General features: G+C 40.5%; 1 protein-coding gene across 1 annotated transcript; it reads left to right on the plus strand.

Annotated features, from left to right (window-relative positions):
* The first annotated feature begins 393 nt into the window (after positions 1–393).
* Positions 394–20415, plus strand: CDC23 (cell division cycle 23). The gene is made up of 16 exons (XM_045075458.1): positions 394–596; positions 679–751; positions 3303–3440; positions 5112–5154; positions 5930–6035; positions 6155–6287; positions 7835–8012; positions 8099–8196; positions 8345–8426; positions 17393–17546; positions 17667–17786; positions 18335–18410; positions 18743–18804; positions 18936–19014; positions 19092–19211; positions 19408–20415. Exons 1-16 carry the CDS (start codon positions 436–438, stop codon positions 19576–19578), a joined length of 1794 nt encoding a protein of 597 aa, XP_044931393.1. The 5' UTR covers positions 394–435; the 3' UTR covers positions 19579–20415.
* The last annotated feature ends 636 nt before the right edge of the window (positions 20416–21051 follow it).

A 21051-nucleotide genomic window follows, 5' to 3' on the forward strand; every position in this document is an offset into this window, starting at 1 on the left:
GCTAGACCTTACATCATTTCGCCGTCCAATAGTACAGAATCTGCCTACAGACCACTCTCTCTCGTCCAACCGCATCACCACTAAGGGGCAGGGCATTTTCCCTTCTGCACCCTTTCTTGCTCCAACTCTCAGCCCCAGCTTCCCAAACCACTATTCCATTTACTCGTACGTCTTTGTACCGCCCAGAAACAATGCCTTTTTAAAAAATCCCCCTACATCTTCTCTTTCTTCTCTAACTTTCCCGCCCCAGTAGCTCTTGATCAATCGGAGATGGGATTCTCTCTTCTTTCCCCGCCTCTTGGTGACGTCAAGAGAAGTCACACCTCTCATTGGACATTCTGGAGCAGAAGCCTACCAATATCTGGCAGACTTTTTTGGTGCAGACGGACCGCTAGTATTGTCGCTGGTGATTGGCTGGAGTGACGAGCCAGGAAAATGGCTGCTAGTCCGTCTGTAGTCCCGGTGGCTGTGACTGCTGCGGTGATCCCCGTCCTGTCACCCAGCAGCGATTTCTCAAATTTGCGAGAAATTAAGAAGCAGCTGCTACTCATCGCAGGCCTTACCCGGGAGCGGGGCCTGCTACACAGTAGCAAATGGTGAGATGTCGGGGTCGAAAGGGGCTGGACTTGGATCCTTGGCCTTGGGGTCCGTGGAGCTAATTCAGTTTGGGTGTTCCAGGTCCGCGGAGTTGGCCTTCTCCCTCCCCGCCTTGCCTCTGGCCGAGCTGCAGCCGCCGCCGCCTATTACAGAGGTAAGGATTTCCATCTCTGCTAGCGCTCCTCATCAAACCGAAGAGTTACCGAGTGCGCTGTCGCTGGATGGGACCATAATGCTTATCAGGAATGTTTGTGGAGGGAATTCAAGCATTTAAGGAGCTAAATGTTCTAAGTGATTTTATCAGTGTGGGTTTGTTGATCTTTGTAAAGATTTGGTGGTGCTTTACTTAAGCTGGAGAAAATTAGTAAACAGTCCTCAGAAGACTTAAGCCTTTTAAGGTTTTGTAGCCCAACCCAATGTTCTTTACGATGAGGAGGATCAATTTTTTTTTTTTTTTTTTAAAGATTTGTCAGAGAGTGAGAGCGAGAGAAAGCGCACAAGTAGGGGGAGTGGTAGGCAGAAGGAGAAGCAGGTTTCCCTCAGAGCAAGGAGCCGGATATGGGACTGGAACCCAGGACCCTGGGATCAAGACCTAAGCTGAAGGCCGAGGTTCAACGCACTGAGCCACCCAGGACTACCCAGAAGACTCAAAGGTTTTAACAACAGTGTGAAACTGGCTTTGGATTCAAATAGTTCAAATCTCAGCTACACATGTGACTTTGGGCAACTTACATAATATGATGAGCCATAGTTTTTTCATTTGTGAAATGCAGATAATAATAGTATCTACTTTAAGGGAATATAGAGAAAATTAAATGAGATACTAATATATTTCACATATGATCTATATAGCAGGTATTTTTACATAGTCTGTGTAGTCTGAATGATTTTCATCATAATCCATTTCGTTTTTCCTGAAGATGCCACTTCTTAACCCCAGAAACCATGAGTATTTCCTACTCCAAAAGGTATTGGAGATGAGAGGGGATGGGGAAGGAAAAAAGCAAATGGTGAGAGGATATGAAAAAGGACACTAGAGGAGTGCCTGTGTGGCTCAGTGGGTTAAAGCCTCTGCCTTCAGCTCAGGTCATGATCCCAGGGTCCTGGAATTGAGTCCCAAATCCAGCTCTCTGTTGGGTGGGGAGCCTGCTCCGCCCCCACCCCGCCTCTCTGCCTACTTGTGATCTCTCTCTCTGTCAAAAACAAAAACAAACAAACAAACAAACAAACAAAAAAACCTTAAAAAAAAAAAAAGCCACTAGACTCCTAAGCTGAATGGATATATTTAGAACTTGTTACAATGAAGGAAACACTGAATATGTTTTGGTTCTGATAATATTTGGTTTTGTTTTGATAATATTTGCAGCAAGAGGGATAAGGAGAATGAAGTTATTAAAGTTTTAAACAACTTACCTCTAGAATTTGTGAGGATTGTATGCTTTTTTAACTTAAATATGCATCATCTCTTTTATTTACATACAGAATTATGTCTGTGTTCTCTACCTTTTGCAATACTAACATGTCAAAACTTTTTGAAGTATAAAAAAACACAAGTAATTGCACAGTATATTGCATTTTTTTAAAGACATTATTCATTTATTTATCACAGAGCGAGAGAGCGAGCACTTGTAGTGGAGAGACAGGGTAAGGGAGAAGCAAACTCCCTGCTGAACAAGGAGCTTGATGCGGGACTCCATCCCAGGACCCTGATATCATGACCTGAGCCCAAGGCAGACGGTTAACCAACTGAGCCACCCAGGCATCCCACTATATTACATTTTTGTACATATTTGAAAGACTAGAAGAGGCAAATATCAGATATTAATGCTAGACATTTTCCATGATGTTTCTACTATTTCCTCCTCAAATCTCTACTACTTGCTCCATTTTACTGATAAAGAAGGAATTTTCAGGGGCACCTGGGTGGCTCAGTCGTTAAGCGTCTGCCTTTGGCTCAGGTCATGATCCCAGGGTCCTGGGATCTAGTCCTGCATCTCTGTCAAATAAATTAAAAAAATATTTTAATTAAAAAAATAAAATAAAAAAGAAAGGAATTCTCAGAGAAACTAAGTAACTTCCCTATTAATGTCATGAAACCAGTAATTTAAGGAATTGCAATTTGAATCCAGGTTCCTAACACTAAAGTCTATGCAACTCCCACTAAATTTAAAGAAATAGTACACGTTTCTGAGTGTATTGGTTTAGTTTTTTAAATTTTTATTTTTTCCCCCAACTTTTTATTTTGAAAAAAAGTTCCATAACCTTAGGGAGCACCTGGATGGCTCAGTCAGTTAAGTGTCTGCCTTCAGCTCAGGTCATGATCTCAGGGTCTTGGGATAGAGCCCTATATCGGGCTCTCTGCTCATTGGGGAGCCTCCTTCTTGCTCTCCCTCTGCCCCTCCCCCTGCTCGTTTTCTGTCTGTCTTTTCTCTGTCAAATAAATAAATAAAAATTTTTAAAAATTTCCATAACCTTAGTTTGTAATGAAATAATATACAAAAATAATTTATTCATATATGTATATGTAAATATATATATATATATGTGTGTGTGCTAGGTTTTTGGGAGGAACAAAATACTTTTTCTTACATCTTGAAATTAATGGGTATACTTCTTTTTTTGTTAATGAATATGCTTCTTGAATTTTAATTTTTATTGTCTTATATAAACTTACTTAAACTTATATAAACTTGTCTCTCTTCTAGGAGGATGCCCAGGATATGGATGCTTACACCCTGGCCAAAGCCTACTTTGATGTTAAGGAGTATGATCGCGCAGCACATTTCCTGCATGGCTGCAATAGCAAAAAAGCCTATTTTCTCTACATGTATTCCAGATATCTGGTGAGGACCATTTTAAGATGTCATTCTGCCTTCAGTGAAACATCCATATTTAACACCAAGGGGGAGAACTTTAATCTTTAAAATAGTTTAGCAGTAGTCTTCTTGTTAAATGTACTTTATACTTAACGGTAATAAAGAAAGTATCAAAAAAAAAGTTTAAAAATGACAGTATCCACAGGGTACTGGGTGCCTGGCTGGCTATTCTGTGGAGCATGTGACTTTTTGATCTCTCAGGGTCATGAGTTTGAGCTCATGGGTGTAGAGCTTTGGGTGTAGAGCTTACTTAAAAAAATAAAATCTTTTTTAAAAATTGACAGTATATTTTTTTAAGTTTTATTTATAATTCATGAGCCCAAGATCATAAGTCGTGTGCTCTTCTGACTGAGGCAGCCATGTGCCCTGATAATACTCATTATTGACAAATGTGTGAGGCAATAGACTCCCTATTTTGGTAGTAAAAGTTTATAAAGAGGTTTTAGAAATCAATTTTGGCAGATTATGTCCATATGAAATACTGTGACCAGACAATTCTTTTAAGAAACTTGTCAAATAGAAATAGTTCAATTAAAAAAAAAAAAGAAAAGAAAAGAAAAAAAAGAGAAATACTTCAATATATGCACAGGATTATGAATAGGGATATTTATTATTTTTTGTGATAGCCATAAAATGTCAATAACCTAAATAGTCATTGTTGATTCTTGCCTGAAGTATTCTTTTTTTTTTTTTAAAGATTTTATTTATTTATTTGACAGAGAAAGAGATCATAAGTAGGCACAGAGGCAGGCAGAGAGAAGGAGGGAAGCAGGCTCCCTGCTGAGCAGAGAGCCTGATGTGGGGCTTGATCCCAGGACTTGAGATCATGACCCGATCTGAAGGCAGAGGCTTAAGCCACTGAGCCACCCAGGTGCCCTTTGCCTGAAGTATTCTTTAAAGTGATGTTGCAAAGTGATGATTTTCCATACCAGTATTCTCTCTACATTTATTACTTGCCACTTGGCATTCTATGCTTTTCCTCCCCTTCTTCTCCATTTATTTATTTATTTAATATCAAAGATTCATATATTTTTAATTGTTTGTTATTTAGTACTTTACCTAATTAGTTTGGTGCTCAGTTTATTTCAGATTTAACCTTTGGGAGCCCTTGAATTATTTAAAAGTAGTGACTGTGGGGCGCCACGGTGACCCAGTCAGTTGAGTCTCTGATTCTTGGTTTCTTTTTTTTTTAAAGATTTTATTTATTTATTTGACAGAGAGAAATCACAAGTAGATGGAGAGACAGGCAGAGAGAGAGAGAGGGAAGCAGGCTCTCTGCCAAGCAGAGAGCCCGATGCGGGACCCGATCCCAGGACCCTGAGATCATGACCTGAGCCGAAGGCAACGGCTTAAACTACTGAGCCACCCAGGTGCCCCTGATTCTTGGTTTCTATTCTGGTTTGATCTCATGGTTGTAGAATCCATGTTGGGCTCTGTACTCAGAATCTGCTTAGGACTCTTCCTCTACCCCCCCCCCCAAAATAAATAACTCTCTAAAAAGTAAAAAATAAAAGCAGTGGCTGGTAGTATTTGCCATTTGGTTAGACTTGGGCCCTTTATCTGGAGTCAGGTTGCTAGTTTTAGAATGAGTTTCAAAATAAACTGAGATAATACTTTTCTATTGATTTTCTCTTACAGTCTGGAGAAAAGAAGAAGGATGATGAAACAGTTGATAGCCTAGGTATGAATTTCTTTCCCTTATCTTTTGGACTAAAGCAGGGGTTGTACACTTAAATGCCTACATGAGCCAGGCAGGTTATAAATGTGTGAAGTGGACCTAGGAGGACTGTTACAAATTGGGGAGCACAACTTCCTGCTTGTTACATACCTCCGGCTGAGGACTACCTTAAGGAAATGTGGGCCTAGTGTTATCAAGACTTTCTTCCCTTGGCCCTACACTATTCTTTGGAACCTGAAGCTAAAAACGCTGATTTTTAGTTGAGGCTTGTGATTTTTAAACATTGATAACTTTTGAATTTTTAAAACCCTTCTGCCGGCCTGGAGCACCTGGGTAGCTCAGTCAGTTGGGTGTCTGATTCTTGATTTTGGCTTGAATCATGATCTCAGGGTCCTCAGGTTGAGCCCCACTAGAAGATCCATGCTTAGCTGGGAGTCTGCTTGAGATTCTGTCTGTCTGACTGTCTGTCTCTCTTTCTCTCCCCTCACCCCCCCCACCACTTACACTATCTCTCTCTGTCTAAAATAAATAAATACATCTTAAAACAACAACAACAAACAACCTCTGTGGATCTAACAACATATGACTGCAGACCATTTATCAGTTGTAATTTCTAGAACAAAGTAAATGGATTGTATAAGATGTTGGCCACTTCTCAGCATTCTTACATAACTGGTGTAAGTTCCAGTTGTAACTTTGGTTGATGCCAAAGGGAATGTCTAGATCTATGAAATGAGCATTGGCAGTCTTTCCTTAGATGTGAGATTTTGTTCCCTAGGTCCGCTGGAGAAAGGACAAGTAAAAAATGAGGCACTTAGAGAATTGAGAGTGGAGCTCAGCAAAAAACACCAGGCTCGTGAACTTGATGGATTTGGCCTTTATTTGTAAGTGTCAGAGTAATTTGGATTTTTCTATAACATTTTCTCCTGAGTAGAGGGGAGGTGTTAGAGGGGAGGTGTTATGAAACATTAACTTCTCCTGTAATTGTTTCTTGCCTTCCTAGATATGGTGTGGTGCTTCGAAAACTGGACCTGGTGAAAGAGGCCATTGATGTGTTTGTGGAGGCTACTCATGTTTTGCCTTTGCATTGGGGAGCCTGGCTAGAACTCTGTAACTTGATTACAGACAAAGAGATGGTAAATTGAGAAATTTATATGAATGAACTTCTGCTCCAAGTCTTATGTGATTCTGTAATGGGATGAGAGGAGAGAGGTTTGCTAAACCTTTGCTTGTAGCTAGGTCTTTGCTCCTTCTGTAATCTCTTTCACTGTTGGAATTTCAGTCTTCATTTGAAAGTCTAATGTCTGGCTCTTGGCTGGTAGTTGCTGTTGTATTTATGTGTAGTTAGATTATCTTCTCTTTATTTCATGTTTCCATATTCGAGTTCTACTGTAACTTGTTGTATAAACTAAATGTTAGTATACTTTGTTTCCTTATTCTAGAAATGCTATAGGAAAGGTTTCTCTGACATCAAGCATTATATTGAAAACATTTTTAAGGTCTCTTCTGGGCTGTCCTAGGACTCTATAAAGATTTATAGATTTGTTAATGAAATAATGTATATGGAAACTGCTTTATCAATAGCAATCCCTTTATTAGTCATTGTTAGAGGACATTGTCTATAGAATTTATTTTGCCATTCTTCAGTAGTTAATGGAATTGATAATACACTTCATTTTGTTGGCTTTGAAGAGCCAAAGGCTGGTTGATTTCCCCCAATGTATGTGTTGCTAAATCTGTGTCTGAAATCTTATCTTGGTTTATTCTTATTCATTATCTCTAACTGCCTGATAGACTTTTATTAAAAGTTTGTTTTATCTCTGAACTCAAAATATGCAAAACCAAGTTTCTGATCTTGCCTGACAAATTCTCATTCTTCCTCCCAGCTTGAGAGGCTCTCTTGATAGCATCACTGCTTTTCAAGATACCCAGTCTTGATGCTGTCGGTCATATTTGTTCTCTTTCTCTTACTCTTCTTATGTCTAGTCATTTGCCAGACCTCGCCATGGTTTTCTTCTTATATACATCTCTTTCTCTTGGTTTTCTTCGCTATCTTGGTTTTCAACATAGATTTGAATTACTAGTAATTAATAGCTACTTTTCTATCTAGCTTTTCCATTTATACACTCGCATTCCCAAGCTATCATGTTTACTCTTTTCAAACTTACTCTTAAAACACCCATGTCATTATGTCATTCTCTTGCCCCAAATTGTAGTGGTCTCCTGTTGCATCCCACTTGCTATTGCACCATAGTACCTGCCCTACCAGTTCAGTCTTATTTTTTCACTACTTTTGAGCACATAGCTTCCTCTTAAACTAGGTTAGTTTCTTCATCCTATTTACGTACACTCATCAGGATTGTTTTGCCAGTGTTTATGTTGTTGCCCTGCTTAGAATGTTCTTTTTTTCCTCTTCCTCTCTCTTTCTTCTTTTCAAATTCTAACCATCCTCTAAGACTCACCTGAAATCCTATCTATTATTTGAAGTCTTCCTCAACTAGGTCATTCCTTCCTATTGTGCTTGTGAGTCCTGCTCACTTAATTGAATTGCCCTGTGTTCATTGTTAGGTGTTCTCATAGTTTTGGTGATAAATATCTTTAGACAATAAAGATAGTTCCTTGATGTTCATTTGGGAGAGAGGTCAAAGTATATTAAGTGTGTCCCTCTCTCTCCTGCTGGCAGCTGAAGTTCCTGTCTTTGCCAGACACCTGGATGAAAGAGTTTTTTCTGGCTCATATATACACAGAGTTGCAGTTGATAGAGGAGGCCCTGCAAAAGTATCAGAATCTCATTGATGTGGGCTTCTCTAAGAGCTCATATATTGTTTCCCAAATTGCAGTTGCCTATCACAATATCAGAGGTGAGTGAATAAGGACAATGAAATACCATCAAATCCTGAAGGTAGCACTGTATTGTTTTCTAAATTTTTTAATCTTCTTTCTACAGATATTGACAAAGCCCTATCTATTTTTAATGAGCTAAGGAAACAAGACCCTTATAGGATTGAAAATATGGACACATTCTCCAACCTTCTTTATGTCAGGGTGAGCTGTTTCCTTTGCTTACTCTTGTTCAAGCTCTTTTGTGCTTTAATCTCCAGGATTGGATTGTCACTGGGTTGCATTAGCCATGAGAAATATAGTTCATGGAGTTCCTCACTCTTGCTTAGATTGTCTTTCTTTTTTCTTCCAGAGCATGAAATCTGAGTTGAGTTATCTGGCTCACAACCTCTGTGAGATAGATAAATATCGTGTAGAAACATGCTGTGTAATTGGTAAGAGACTACTTTTTTTCTTTTAAGATTTGTTTTCCTAATAAGTAATATAAATGTAAGAATAATGCTATAAAAGCATCAAGGATAACAAAATCATAGACTGTAGAATGTAAAAACTGGGTATAATCCCTCCTCCAAGATTGGTAAACATGACTCCAGAATATTTTTCTGTGTGAATACTAAAAATGAGAGTGTGGGTGCATATGTGTGTATAATTTGCTTGCAAAACTGTATCATTATAAACACTGATTTGTAACTTCCTCTTTTCTTTTTTAACTGTTTATCTTTTCAATCATTTTATTTAGTACATCTAGATTTGTATTATTTTGATAGCTATTTGGATTACATAGATGTGCCATCATTTTTATGCAGTCATTTTCTATTGTATAAGTTGTGGCCACTGTTTGTTGATATAAAAATAGTTTCAGGAACCATCTTTGTGGGTGTGGATGTATGTGTGTGCATGTGCAAAATGGTATTGTCTTGTTTTGTTTTAGATTTTATTTATTTATTTGAAAGAGAGAGATACAGCAAGAGAGGGAACACAAGCAGGGGGAGTGGAAGAGGGAGAAGCAGGCTCCCCGAGACCTGATACCAGGACCCTGAGATCATGACTTGAGCTGAAGGCAGACACTTAATGACTGAGCCCCAAAATGGCAGTTTTATTAAAGATCGGGGTACAGGATCTGTGGGCAGAAAGAACTGCTGTGCTGGGGTCTTGAGGAGTGGGGATTATATACTTGGAGTTGGGGGAAGGAAAAGGGAGGTTTCAAAAGAACTTTCATATGCTAAAGAGGACTGACCTATAAAATACTGAAGGCCTTGTCATTTTCAAGTTAAGATTGTTTTCCCCTCTAGCAAGGTATTAACTTTAAGATAGTTGGGAGATTCCTGGAAGAAAATCACACATGTCCCACCCTGGAATGGGGGTTTAGGGGAGGTTGTAGGCTGTCAGCTTATGCTTTGTCTTCAGATTGTCTTCTGCTCTCTCATCATTTCCCCCCTGAACAGTTTTGACCCTTAAATCTTCAAGGTTGTTGGAAGGTGGAAGATCTCATCTTTTGTAACTTCTTCTTGCTGAGTAGGGGTGTAGTGATGCCCCTACCTAGGTCAACATTGTTCAGTTGGGGAACACATAGGGGAGTTATGAAAGGGGAGGCAGCTGAATCCAACACAGTTAACATATATGAACTTCCTTGAGTAGATGGGGTCATCTGTTCATGTGAAGTCATTGTAGGTGTAGTCTTGGCACCAAGCAGAGAAATACTGAAAAAGACAATGCATTAAGAGGAGTATGGCTATAAAGAAGTCCAGTAAAGAGATCCTTAATAGTTGACTATAATTCTCCTCCAATCCAGGAGTTTAAAGCAGTCGCTAAAGGAAAGAGAACATTTAAAGCACCATTTTGAGTATTCATGTCAGTTAAAAACCCAGAAATATTTTTGTGATAATTTGAAATAAATGCACAGCATTCTGTTCTTATGATAGTGCAGGTTTTGCCTTGTGCAAGAGTTCAAGCACCTAATGTCATTCTATTTTGTAAAGCTGCCTTACACATTTGTATTACTTCAGTATTTAATGGAGAAATGTTATCTTGAGTGTCATTTAGGGATTTGACCATGTACTTATTAAGAGCTTCTTTGTGTCAAACAACATCCTCCAGTCTTAAAGAGGGAACAAAGATGGATCATAGGTGGTCATACCAACAAGACACAGGACATATCCACCATTGTTTTATATTTGGAAGGTTAGCTGGGTTGGTAATGCTTTTATTTATTTATTTTTATTTTAAAAAGATTTTATTTATTTATTTGACAGAGAGAAATCACAAGTAGGCAGAGAGGCAGAGAGAGAGAGAGAGGAGGAAGCAGGCTCCCCACTGAACAGAGAGCCCGATGCGGCACTCGATCCCAGGACCCTGAGATCATGACCCGAGCCGAAGGCAGCGGCTCAACCACTGAGCCACCCAGGCGCCCCGGTAATGCTTTTAATAATGCGTCCATGCATCCAGGCAAAACCCAGAGTACCTGGGCCTATCCAGCCTGGGGGAGCAGTGGCCACAAGTTAGAGTCATGTAGCCACTGAGTCCCAGCCAGGAGCCGGCCATCTAATACTGGGCCTCCTTGAATTGCAGTCAGGATATTAAGGGCTATTTAGTTTTGGAGGGTCATCCTTTGAATTTGTGTGAATTTCAGGCCCATTTGATGGGGGGCTTATGGCTTGATAATAATCCCTTTTCTTTAAATTGCACCATGGACATATAGGACTAGGATGGCATATTTGGAGTCAGTATAAATATTTTTAAGGCTTTTGCCAATTGCAAAGCACAGGTGGGGACTACAAATTCTGCTTTGGGGCAGACGTGTTTGCTTTAGGGCTTTGGCCTCAGCAGTCTGAGTTAGACTGACTATCGCATAAGCATACCTAGCTTTTCTTACCCCTTTTTCATGAAACAGCTGCCATTGGTAAACCAACTGTCGTCTGCATTTTTGATAGGTGAATCTTTTTTTTTTTTTTTTAAGATTTTATTTATTTATTTGACAGACAGAGATCACAAGTAGGTAGAGAGGCAGGCAGAGAGAGAGGGGGAAGCAGGCTTCCCGCTGAGCAGAGAGCCCAATGCGGGGCCCATTCCCAGGACCCCAGGTCCATGACCTGAGCTGAAGACAGAGGCTTTAAACCACTGAGCCACCCAGGCACCCCTAGGGGAATCTTTTAAATCTGGTTGACTAGAATAAGCAAGATCAATGACCTCTGAACAGTTATCCTCTATAGAGGTTATGATGGTCAGATCCATGCATAAGGGTAGCTGGGTTTAAAGTTTGACAGGTTTTAAGTATTATTTCTGGCATATCTATAACCATTGCCTGGTGTTTAATATGTCAGTTTCCCATGGGATGCCTGGGTGGCTCAATCGGTTAAGCATCTGCCTTCGGCTCAGGTCATGATCCCAGTGTTGAGGGATCAAATCCTGCATTGGGATCCTTGTTCAGCAGGGAGCCTACTTCTCCCTCTGCCAGCTCTGCCTGCAGCTGTCCCTGATTGTGCACTCTTGCTCTCTGATAAATAAATAAAATCTTAAAAAAGAAAAAGGTCAGTTTCCCAACATCCCTTGGTGGCTTTTGGTTTCTAAGACACTCTGATGTGAAGTCATTACAGTCAGGGACTGTCCCATAGTGAGCTTTGAGGCTCCTTTTACCAGGAAGGCTGTTACATACTTGGCTAAAGTCTTTATTTGCGATTGCACCTGAATAGAGGTGGCTTCTCGAATAAATATGACTACAAGGGATGAAACCATCAAGAAACTCCCCCTCTTTAAAAGACATTTATTGGGACGCCTGGGTGGCTCAGTTGGTTGGACGACTGCCTTCGGCTCAGGTCATGATCCTGGAGTCCCAGGATCGAGTCCCGCATCGGACTCCCAGCTCCATGGGGAGTCTGCTTCTCTCTCTGACCTTCTCCTCGTTCATGCTCTCTCTCACTGTCTCTCTCTCAAATAAATAAATAAAATCTTTAAAAAAAAAAATAAAAATAAAAGACATTTATTTATTTATTTATTTGAGAGAGAGCACGAGCCGGGGGGGTGGGGGGAGGGAAAGGGAGAAGCAGACTACCCAGTAGATGCTACCAAACCTCTTCCCCCAGTTGTGACAACCAAAAATGTATGCAGATAACTGTCAAATCTTGGGGTTAGACTTATCTGTGGTTGAGAACCATGGCCTTATGTACTCTACATACACTAGTATGACCTGATAATCAGTTGACATCAACACATCAGTAGCCACTTTTGGATGAAAGTAAGCTTGGTTGTGATTGAAAGCCTTGGTTCCCTAGAAACAAAAGGGAGATGTCTGTTGCTGGGTGTGTGATGACACGGCATTGAGATCATACACACGGCGTTGAGATCATACATTTGTATCTTTCTAGGTCAGAAGTTCTTTTTTTAAATTTTTTTTTTTAAAGATTTTATTTATTTGACAGACAGAGATCACAAATAGGCAGAGAGACAGGCAGAGAGAGAGGAGGAAGCAGGCTCCCTGCTGAGCAGAGAGCCCGATACGGGGCTTGATCCCAGGACCCTGGGATCATGACCTGAGCCGAAGGCAGAGGCTTTAACCCACTGAGCCACCCAGGCACCCCTAGGTCAGGAAGTTCTTAAACCAATAGAATTTCAGTCCATCAATTCACTATTTCTAGCTCTTGAGGAAGTTGTAGTTCAGTATGAGAAAAAAGCATTAAAAAAATGTAATAGGGGGTACCTGGGTGGCTCAGTCATTAAGTTGCTGCCTCTAGCTCAGGTCATGTTCCTGGAGTCATGGGATCAAGCCCCATATTGGGCTCACTGCGCGGCAGGGAGTCTGCTTCTCCCTTTCCCACTCCTGCTGCCTGTGTTTCCTCTCTTGCTGTGTGTCTCTCTGTCAAATAAATAAAATCTTAAAAATAAAAATGTAACAGGAACTATTGGAATGTGAGAGTGGGAGTTAGTGATCTTTTCAGTGTCAGCATTATGAAGAAAAGATAAAGTCTGTTATGAGGGTAGAACTTTCTTTTATTCAGAAAACATCTTTTGGGGATGCCTGGGTGGCTCAGTTGGTTGAGCAGCTGCCTTCGGCTCAGGTCATGATCCCAGCATCCTGGGATTGAGTCCCACATCAGGCTCCTTGCTCGGCAGGGAGCCTGCTTCTCCCTCTGCCTCTGCCTGCCATTCCATCTGTCTGTGCTCACTTTCTCTGACAAATAAATAAAATCTTAAAAAAAAAAGAAAGAAAGAAAGAAAGAAAACATCTTTTGAGCATCTTCCGAGTGCCAGGCACTGTATTTTGTATTGTAGTACCTACCCTAATTGCCTATTGAGGAATACTAATAAGAAAATAACTATAATGTAATAGGTTGAGTGTTAGGATTGAGATAAACTAAAGATACTGAGAGAGTTCATATAAAAGATACCTAATTTAGCGTATGATTAGGGAAGTCTTCTTGAGAAGATGGTCCTTGAAGGCTGGGCAGAAGTAAAAGAGTTCAGTAAGGAAGGAAAAGGATTGACTTGGGAAGGGCATTGCATTGCAGAGGCACTGAAGTATGAAACGGGCATTGGGCATGAAGGAGCTCCTTGTCTGGAAGCATGGTGTGGGAGGTGGAAATGTTAAAAAAGGGGCCAGATCTTGACGAGTCTTTGATGCCTTGCTGAACATTTGGAACTTATTTTGAAAGTGGTAGGAGTCTTCTGAAGAATTTTTAATCAGAGAGTGATGAAAGTTCTCAGATTTTCATTTTCAAATGATGACTGTAGTCAGTGTGCTGGAAGAATTAGAAAAAGGGCAAGACTAGAGTCGGGGAGACCAGCTGGGAGACCAGGAGATTTTTGAAATAATCTAGTCTAGGGATAATGATGAGAGCCTACGCTGAGGTATTGGCAGGAAGGATGGAGAAAGGCTATTAGATTTAGAAAATATTTAGGAAATAGAAGAAACAGGATTTGACAACTGGGTAACCAGATGGGCAGCAGTGCCTTGTACGTGAAGAAAGAAAACAGAGGTTGGGGAGATAAGGAACAATCCTTTTTTTCACCTCTTGACCTAGAGCCAATTAAAATAAAAGAAGACATATATCTGAAGAGTAATGATTTAGGAGTTTTTCAGTTTCTTAATAATCATTTGAGGTGAACCTTTTCTTTTTTTAAAGATTTTATTTATTTGAGAGAGAGAGAGAGAGTAAGAGAAAGCACAAGGTGGGGGGTGGGAGGCTTAGGAGGAGGGAGGGAGAAGTGGACTCCCCACTGAGCAGGGAGCCTGAGTTGGGGAGTGGGGCTCGATCCCAGGCCGCAGGGATCATGACCCGAGGTGAGGGCAGATGCTTAGCCAACTGAGCCCACCTAGGCGCCCCTTGAGGTGAACTCCTTAATGAACTGTTTTATTCTCAGTATATCTGTAAATGGCCAGCACAGTGCCTGACATGGTAAATAAATGTTTGTTGAATTCAGTCCACCGACCTTAAAAATTAAAAATAAGGATTATTAGTTCATGGCTAAAAATATACTTAAGCTTTCACATTGTAGCCAGTTCAGAGGAATTAAAAAGGAGAAAGAAGAATGGAGAGAAGAAAAGAAACTGAGAATGAACTCTTTTACGAATAGAGTGGTGGCAGGGATCTCCTGTTTGTTTAGTCCTTGCTTTTCCTCTTAGGTCATGATACCAATTGATTGTTTCCCTCTGTGTCTTTTCTGGAGTCCCAATCTCTGAGAGGCAGCACTTAAATATATATAACAGCATATACTGTAGAACGGTGTAGTTAAGTTTGGACTCTGGAATCAGGCTACTCAGTTTAAATCTTGGTTCTACTAGTAACTAGCTGAGTGACTTTGGGCTTAACCTGTCTATGCTGTAGTTTCCTCAATAAAGGCATAAACAGTAGATCCTTCTCTCAGGTAATTGTCATGAGGATTAGATAAATTAATGCCTAGAAAGCACTTATAACAATGTAGGTTGCCCAGCATGTTGTAGCCTTCATTATACTTTGGCTCTTCCAAATAAGATAAAACAAAACAAAACAAAACAACCAAATCTCATTTACTTGGTCATTGCTCAAAACTTGGCTTGTTCTGACTTATTTAATGTCTCTGTCATCCTCAGTGCTTTAGCACCTAGGTCTTATATAGGGCTATATCCCTTTTCCTGGGTGCCAAATCAGTATTTTGGCCTAGAAATGTGCCATGTTGATACATATAGCTTTCATTCCTTCCCTTTTCCTACTCCCTAGCTAATGACTATTTAGGTTATTTTTTGATTTGTACTGTTAGAAACATTTTGTTTCATAGCTACAACAGAAACAGGATTTGTGGGTTTTTTTAATTATTATTAAGTATAATGTTATATTAGTTTCAGGTGTACAACAGAGATTTGAGAATTCTGATTTTTTTTCTTTTTAAGATTTTGTTTATTTATTTGACAGAGATCACAAGTAGGCAGAGAGGCAGGCAGAGAGAGAGAGAGGAAGGAAAGCGGGCTCCCTGCTGAGCAGAGAGCCGGATGCAGGGCTCGATCCCAGGACCCTGAGATCATGACCTGAGCCGAAGGCAGCGGCTCAACCCACTGAGCCACCCAGGCGCCCCAATTTTTAATGTTGACTAGTATTCCATTGTTTAGAGATATACATTTTGTTTATCCATTTCCCGAATGACATAAGACAGATGGCTTCTATACCCTTTCTGCAAATAAAATCTTTCAAAAATGCCAAAAACTTTCACTTGTTCTCTTCAGGACCAATGCTAATAGACCTGCTTTGATTCTTGTGGAAGAGAGGAGCTCAGAGCTCTCTGCCTTTTTATCCTTTGAGGACCTCTTTGAAACCTAGGAATATAGTTGGAAAACTACCAAGCTAAAACACACTACAGACATTTCCTACTTTTTATCATTGTTGTTTTTTGTTTAAAGATTTTATTTATTGGGGCGCCTGGGTGGCTCAGTGGTTTAGGCCTCTGTCTTCAGCTCGGGTCATGGTCTTGGGGTCCTGGGATCGAGCCCCACATCGGGCTCTCCGCTCAGCGGGGAGCCTGCTTCCCCCTCTCTCTCTCTGCCTGCCTCTCTGCCTACTTGTGATCTCTCTCTATCAAATAAATAAATAAAAATCTTAAAAAAAAAAAAGATTTTATTTATTTATTTATTTATTTGTCAGAGAGAGAGAGAGAGAGAGAGCACACAAGCAGGGGGAGTGGCAAGCAGAGGGAGAATCAAGCTCCCCGCTGGGCAAGGAGCCTGATGTGGGACAGGATCCCAGAACTCTGGGATCCTGACCTGAGTGGAAGGCAGGCACTTAATCTAACCGACTGAGCCATCCAGGTGTCCCTTTCTACCCTTTGTTAAGAAAATGTGGATAATTAAGGAGGGCATGTGATGTAATGAGCACTAGGTGTTATACCTAACCTAAGAATCATTGAACATAGGGTGCCTGGGTGAGTCAGTGGGTTAAGCCTCTGCCTTTGGCTCAGGTCATGATCTCAGGGTCCTGGAGTCAAGCCCCATATCAGGTTCTCTGCTCAGCTGGGAGCCTGCTTCCCCTGTCCCCCAGCCTGCTTACCAGTGATCGATGTCTCTCTCTGTGTCAAATAAATAAATCAAATCTTTAAAAAAAAAAAAAAAAAAGAAGAAGAAGAAGCGTTGAACATTACGTCAAAAACTAATGATGTAGGGGCCCCTCGGTGGCTCAGTGGGTTAAGCCTCTGCCTTCGGCTCAGGTCACGATCCCAGGGCCCTGGGATTGAGCCCCGAATCGGGCTCTCTGCTCAGCAGGGAGCCTGCTTCCTCCCCTCTCTCTCTGCCTACCTCTCTGCCTACTTGTGATCTCTGTCTGTCAAATAAATAAATAAAATCTTTTAAAAAAAACCCAAAAAACAAATGATGTATATGTTGGCTAATTGAATTTTAAATTTAAAAAATGGAGGAAGGGGCGCCTGGGTGGCTCAGTGGGTTAATCCTCTGCCTTCTGCCAAGATCATGGTCTCAGGGTCCTGGGATCGAGCCCCACATTCGCCTCTCTGCTCATCAGGGAGCCTGCTACCCCCTGCCTCTGCCACCCCCCCCGCCCGCCTCTGCTGCCTCTCTGCCTACTTGTAATCTCTGTCAAATAAATAAATAAAATATTTTAAATAATAATAATAATTAAAAATAAATAAAAATTAAAAATGGAGGAAAAAAGAAAATGTGGATAAATGCTATATTCAGATGAAATAAACTGAAGAAAAACTTTTAAGTGTTAGGGAATTTTTTTTTTTTTTTTAAACCAGAATGTGTGATAGATGCAGTATATTTCCCAAGGTAATGATGGTGTTCCCTTTGTATAAATTGGCTTTTCTGCAAACACTTTGGGGGAATGGGTTATAGTTTCATGTCTGCTCTGGAATGCTATTTTAGTGAACTTATATTTTTACCTGTCTAGTTATTCATATATATATTTTTTTATTTTTCAATCAGGCAATTATTATAGTTTGCGTTCTCAGCATGAGAAAGCAGCCTTATATTTCCAGAGAGCCCTGAAATTGAATCCTCGGTATCTTGGGGCCTGGACACTGATGGGACATGAGTACATGGAGATGAAGAACACATCTGCTGCTATTCAGGCTTATAGGTGAGTTTCTAGTTGAGGAGGGAGGTAGAGGGGATTACTGTGATGTTAGGAGCCTCTCTTGACCCTATAAGTCGCTAACCTTGATTCTGCCATCTAACCAGTCTCTCTTGCATTTTATAGACATGCCATTGAGGTCAATAAACGGGACTACAGAGCCTGGTATGGGCTTGGACAGACCTATGAAATCCTTAAGATGCCATTTTATTGCCTTTATTATTATAGACGGGCCCATCAACTTCGGTAAGTCTGGTGAATGATGTGTTTTATGAGAAGAGCTCATACTTTCCTTTATCTTTTGATAGGTACTGAAGAATCACAGTGAATGAATGGTTTTGACTCTTCGAGACCTGGGTTTAAATGTGCTGTATGCTTTTTGATCATTTTTTATGTAATGTATTCTAATGGGTTAATAGTTTAATTGTGAACACAAAATAGTACAGTTATATGAAGAATTGTATTAAAGGTCAGTCACTGTGTAGATTTGAAATAGTGGTCGGTAATGATGTTTCCTTAAGGAGGGACTTTAATTTTTTTTTTTTTTTAAGATTTTATTTATTTATTTGTCAGAGAGAGAGGGAGCGAGCACATGCAGACAGAGTGGCAGGAAGAGACAGAGAGAGAAGCAGGCTCCCTGCTGAGCAAGGAGCCCGATGTGGGACTCTATCCCAGGACGCTAGGATCATGACCTGGGCTGAAGGCAGCCGCTTAACCAACAGAGCCACCCAGGTGTCCTGGACTTTAGATTTTTTTTAAAGGCTTTGCTCAGACTGCCTGTTCTTTTTTCTTAGGCCCAATGATTCTCGTATGCTGGTTGCTTTAGGAGAATGTTATGAGAAACTCAATCAACTAGTGGAAGCCAAAAAGGTACCTGTAATTGGGTCCTGCAGAATTGGAGCGGAAATTAGCAGTTTGGATGAACGATTGGGCTCTCTGCTTTAATTGTCCTTCATGCTCATCTATCTACATATGAAAGTCTTAAGTATTTATGGACTCATAGGCTAAAAAGCAAAGAAGAACTGACATTATCAGTGTGCCTATCAGTCTAGTAAAAATGCTTTGCATTCTGCAAGTCCATCCACACTTCTGGGTGGCTTATAAGACTTGGGCCTTTATGTGGTAGGCCATGGCATATGGGACATTGGTCAAAGTGACCAGGTTTTTTTTTGTTTTTTGTTGTTTTTTTTTTTTTTTGACAGTGTTATTGGAGAGCTTATGCTGTGGGAGATGTGGAAAAAATGGCTCTGGTGAAACTAGCAAAGTGAGTGAAAGGAGTGAAATGCTGTTGTTATTTCTGTTGGCTTCTCTGGTATGGTATATCATGTGTTTTTACTTTTATCACTAGCTTGCTTTGAGATCCAATTTGTACTTACAGACCAATTTATTTTGTAGGCTTCATGAACAGTTGACTGAGTCAGAACAAGCTGCCCAGTGTTACATCAAATACATCCAAGATATCTATTCCTGTGGGGTATGTGTCATGAGCATCGGAATTAGGTTGCTGATCTCATCCTGACCACCTCAGTCACTCCTGCTTTCCCTGTCTAGGAAATAGTGGAGCACCTGGAGGAAAGCACTGCTTTCCGCTACTTGGCCCAGTACTATTTTAAGTGCAAGCTGTGGGATGAAGCTTCAACTTGTGCCCAAAAGTGTTGTGCATTCAATGATGTGAGTAGCAGTTCTTTACTAAAGGGTTTGGATTTTAGGCTCAGACTTGGGATCTTTACTGTGACCCGAGGATGGAAGATGGGTGAGAAGTGGAAAGGCTACCTTGACCCGTGACACTTCAATATCAGCATTTTAGAACTTGTTTTTGAGAATAGCTTTGGACATATTTTGAAACAGTTTCCTGACTTTGTTTCAGACCCGGGAAGAAGGGAAGGCCTTGCTCCGGCAAATCCTACAACTTCGGAACCAAGGCGAGACTCCTTCTACTGAGATGCCTGCTCCCTTTTTCCTCCCTGCCTCACTGTCTGCTAACAACACTCCCACACGCAGAGTTTCTCCACTCAACCTGTCTTCAGTCACACCATAGTTGGCTGCTTTCAAGCCAGCACATCACTAGACCCATGTTAAGCCTTACCTCCGTGTAAGGAATGGCCACGTCTGTTCTTCCAAGGACCTTGGTTTTTTTGTTTATACAGATGGAAATAGCTCCTTGGGGACAGTTTATAGAATCACCTTTGGTCTAGACTGACAGAAGAATCCTGGCAACAGAAATTGTCTTTTGCCAGTTAGAAGCACTTCTCTTTCCCTTCTGTTCAGAGAGTGGCTTCAGATCTTGGCCTTTTTCCCAGACCTCTTCCCCTCTAAAAAACATCCCTTTAACAGCACTTTAGCACAGCAAGGCTTACAGGAACAAAATTTCAATGCTGCTGGGAGTGAGAGATTCCTTAGAGAGGCATGGAAAGGAGAAAAGTGTGCCATTCTACCCTCTGCAGGCAGTAGGGGCAATGTGTACCCTAGGGAGGTCAGGGCACTTGATAGACATGATCTCCTCATTCTTGAATTTAAGGAACATGACTATGCTGTCAGAGGTAAGATTTGAACAGAGTGAAGCTGTACCTTTGTTCTTGCTTTGTGGGGACAGTCTTCTAAAACATCATTTTAAGGACTTTCCCTAGAAGCTTTCAAATAGAAAGGAGCCTACTAGAGTTAAATCAAAGAAGAGACAAAAAGAATCTTACTTTTTAGGGAACTATTGATGGCAAAAGAGCCTATGGAGTTAGCTATACTCTTACTAAAGCAAATCAAGGAGGCAGGATTAATAGATAATTTCATGGACATTCAAGAGTGTTAATGTTTTGTGACTATATAGACAAGAATAAACTCACTTCAAGATGGTCTGTTGTAATAAATATTTTTGATGTTATTTTTCTCCCCCCTCTGTTATCTTCAACAAAATGGTTCTTTCCGACTTCACTTGTTTAGATAAGGTAAAGAGAATCATTCTTGCTATATTCTTGGAGGGTTTCAGGGCTGTCATGTGTATTCAGTAGGAGGTAATATGCTCAATATTATATTACCTCCAATAGGAGGTAATATGCTGGGATTATAATGTCCTCTGTAATAAATTTGAACTGTATTTATGCTGTAGATTATTCTGAGCTCAGGACCCAGCCTTCCTTTGTTGTTTCCAGAACAAGTTTGTTAGTCAGTGACCTCTTCAGGAACGACACTTCATTTTATATTAAGGTATCTATATTTTATATTTTATATATAGGTGTACATATATATATTTAATACAACTTTATATTAAGGACATTAGAGTATCTAATGGCCCTTGGATTCATTTCTTACAAGGCTTTTCTTAGTTTAGCTGTCCACTAGTTACATATCTCTACTGCCATTCCTGTTGAAGGTTCCAAGGGGCCCAAATGATGTTTAATTTTCAATTTTTTCCCTGTTTTAAAAGTCCCATTTTTTTTTTTTTAAGATTTTATTTATTTATTTGACAGACAGAGATCACAAGTAGGCAGAGAGGCAGGCAGAGAGAGAGGAGGAAGCA

The sequence above is a fragment of the Mustela putorius genome, unplaced genomic scaffold (genome assembly GCF_011764305.1).
Source record: "Mustela putorius furo isolate JIRA1106 unplaced genomic scaffold, ASM1176430v1.1 tig00000145_pilon_pilon_pilon, whole genome shotgun sequence".
Taxonomy (NCBI): domain Eukaryota; kingdom Metazoa; phylum Chordata; class Mammalia; order Carnivora; family Mustelidae; genus Mustela; species Mustela putorius.

Coding starts and splice junctions, on each gene's coding strand:
- CDC23 (XM_045075458.1), top strand. CDS start 436: ATGGCTGCTAGTCCGTCTGTAGTCCCGGTGGCTGTGACTGCTGCGGTG. Junction 6,036..6,154: donor GATGGATTTGGCCTTTATTT/GTAAGTGTCAGA, acceptor TTGCCTTCCTAG/ATATGGTGTGGTGCTTCGAA. Junction 8,013..8,098: donor TGCCTATCACAATATCAGAG/GTGAGTGAATAA, acceptor TTCTTTCTACAG/ATATTGACAAAGCCCTATCT.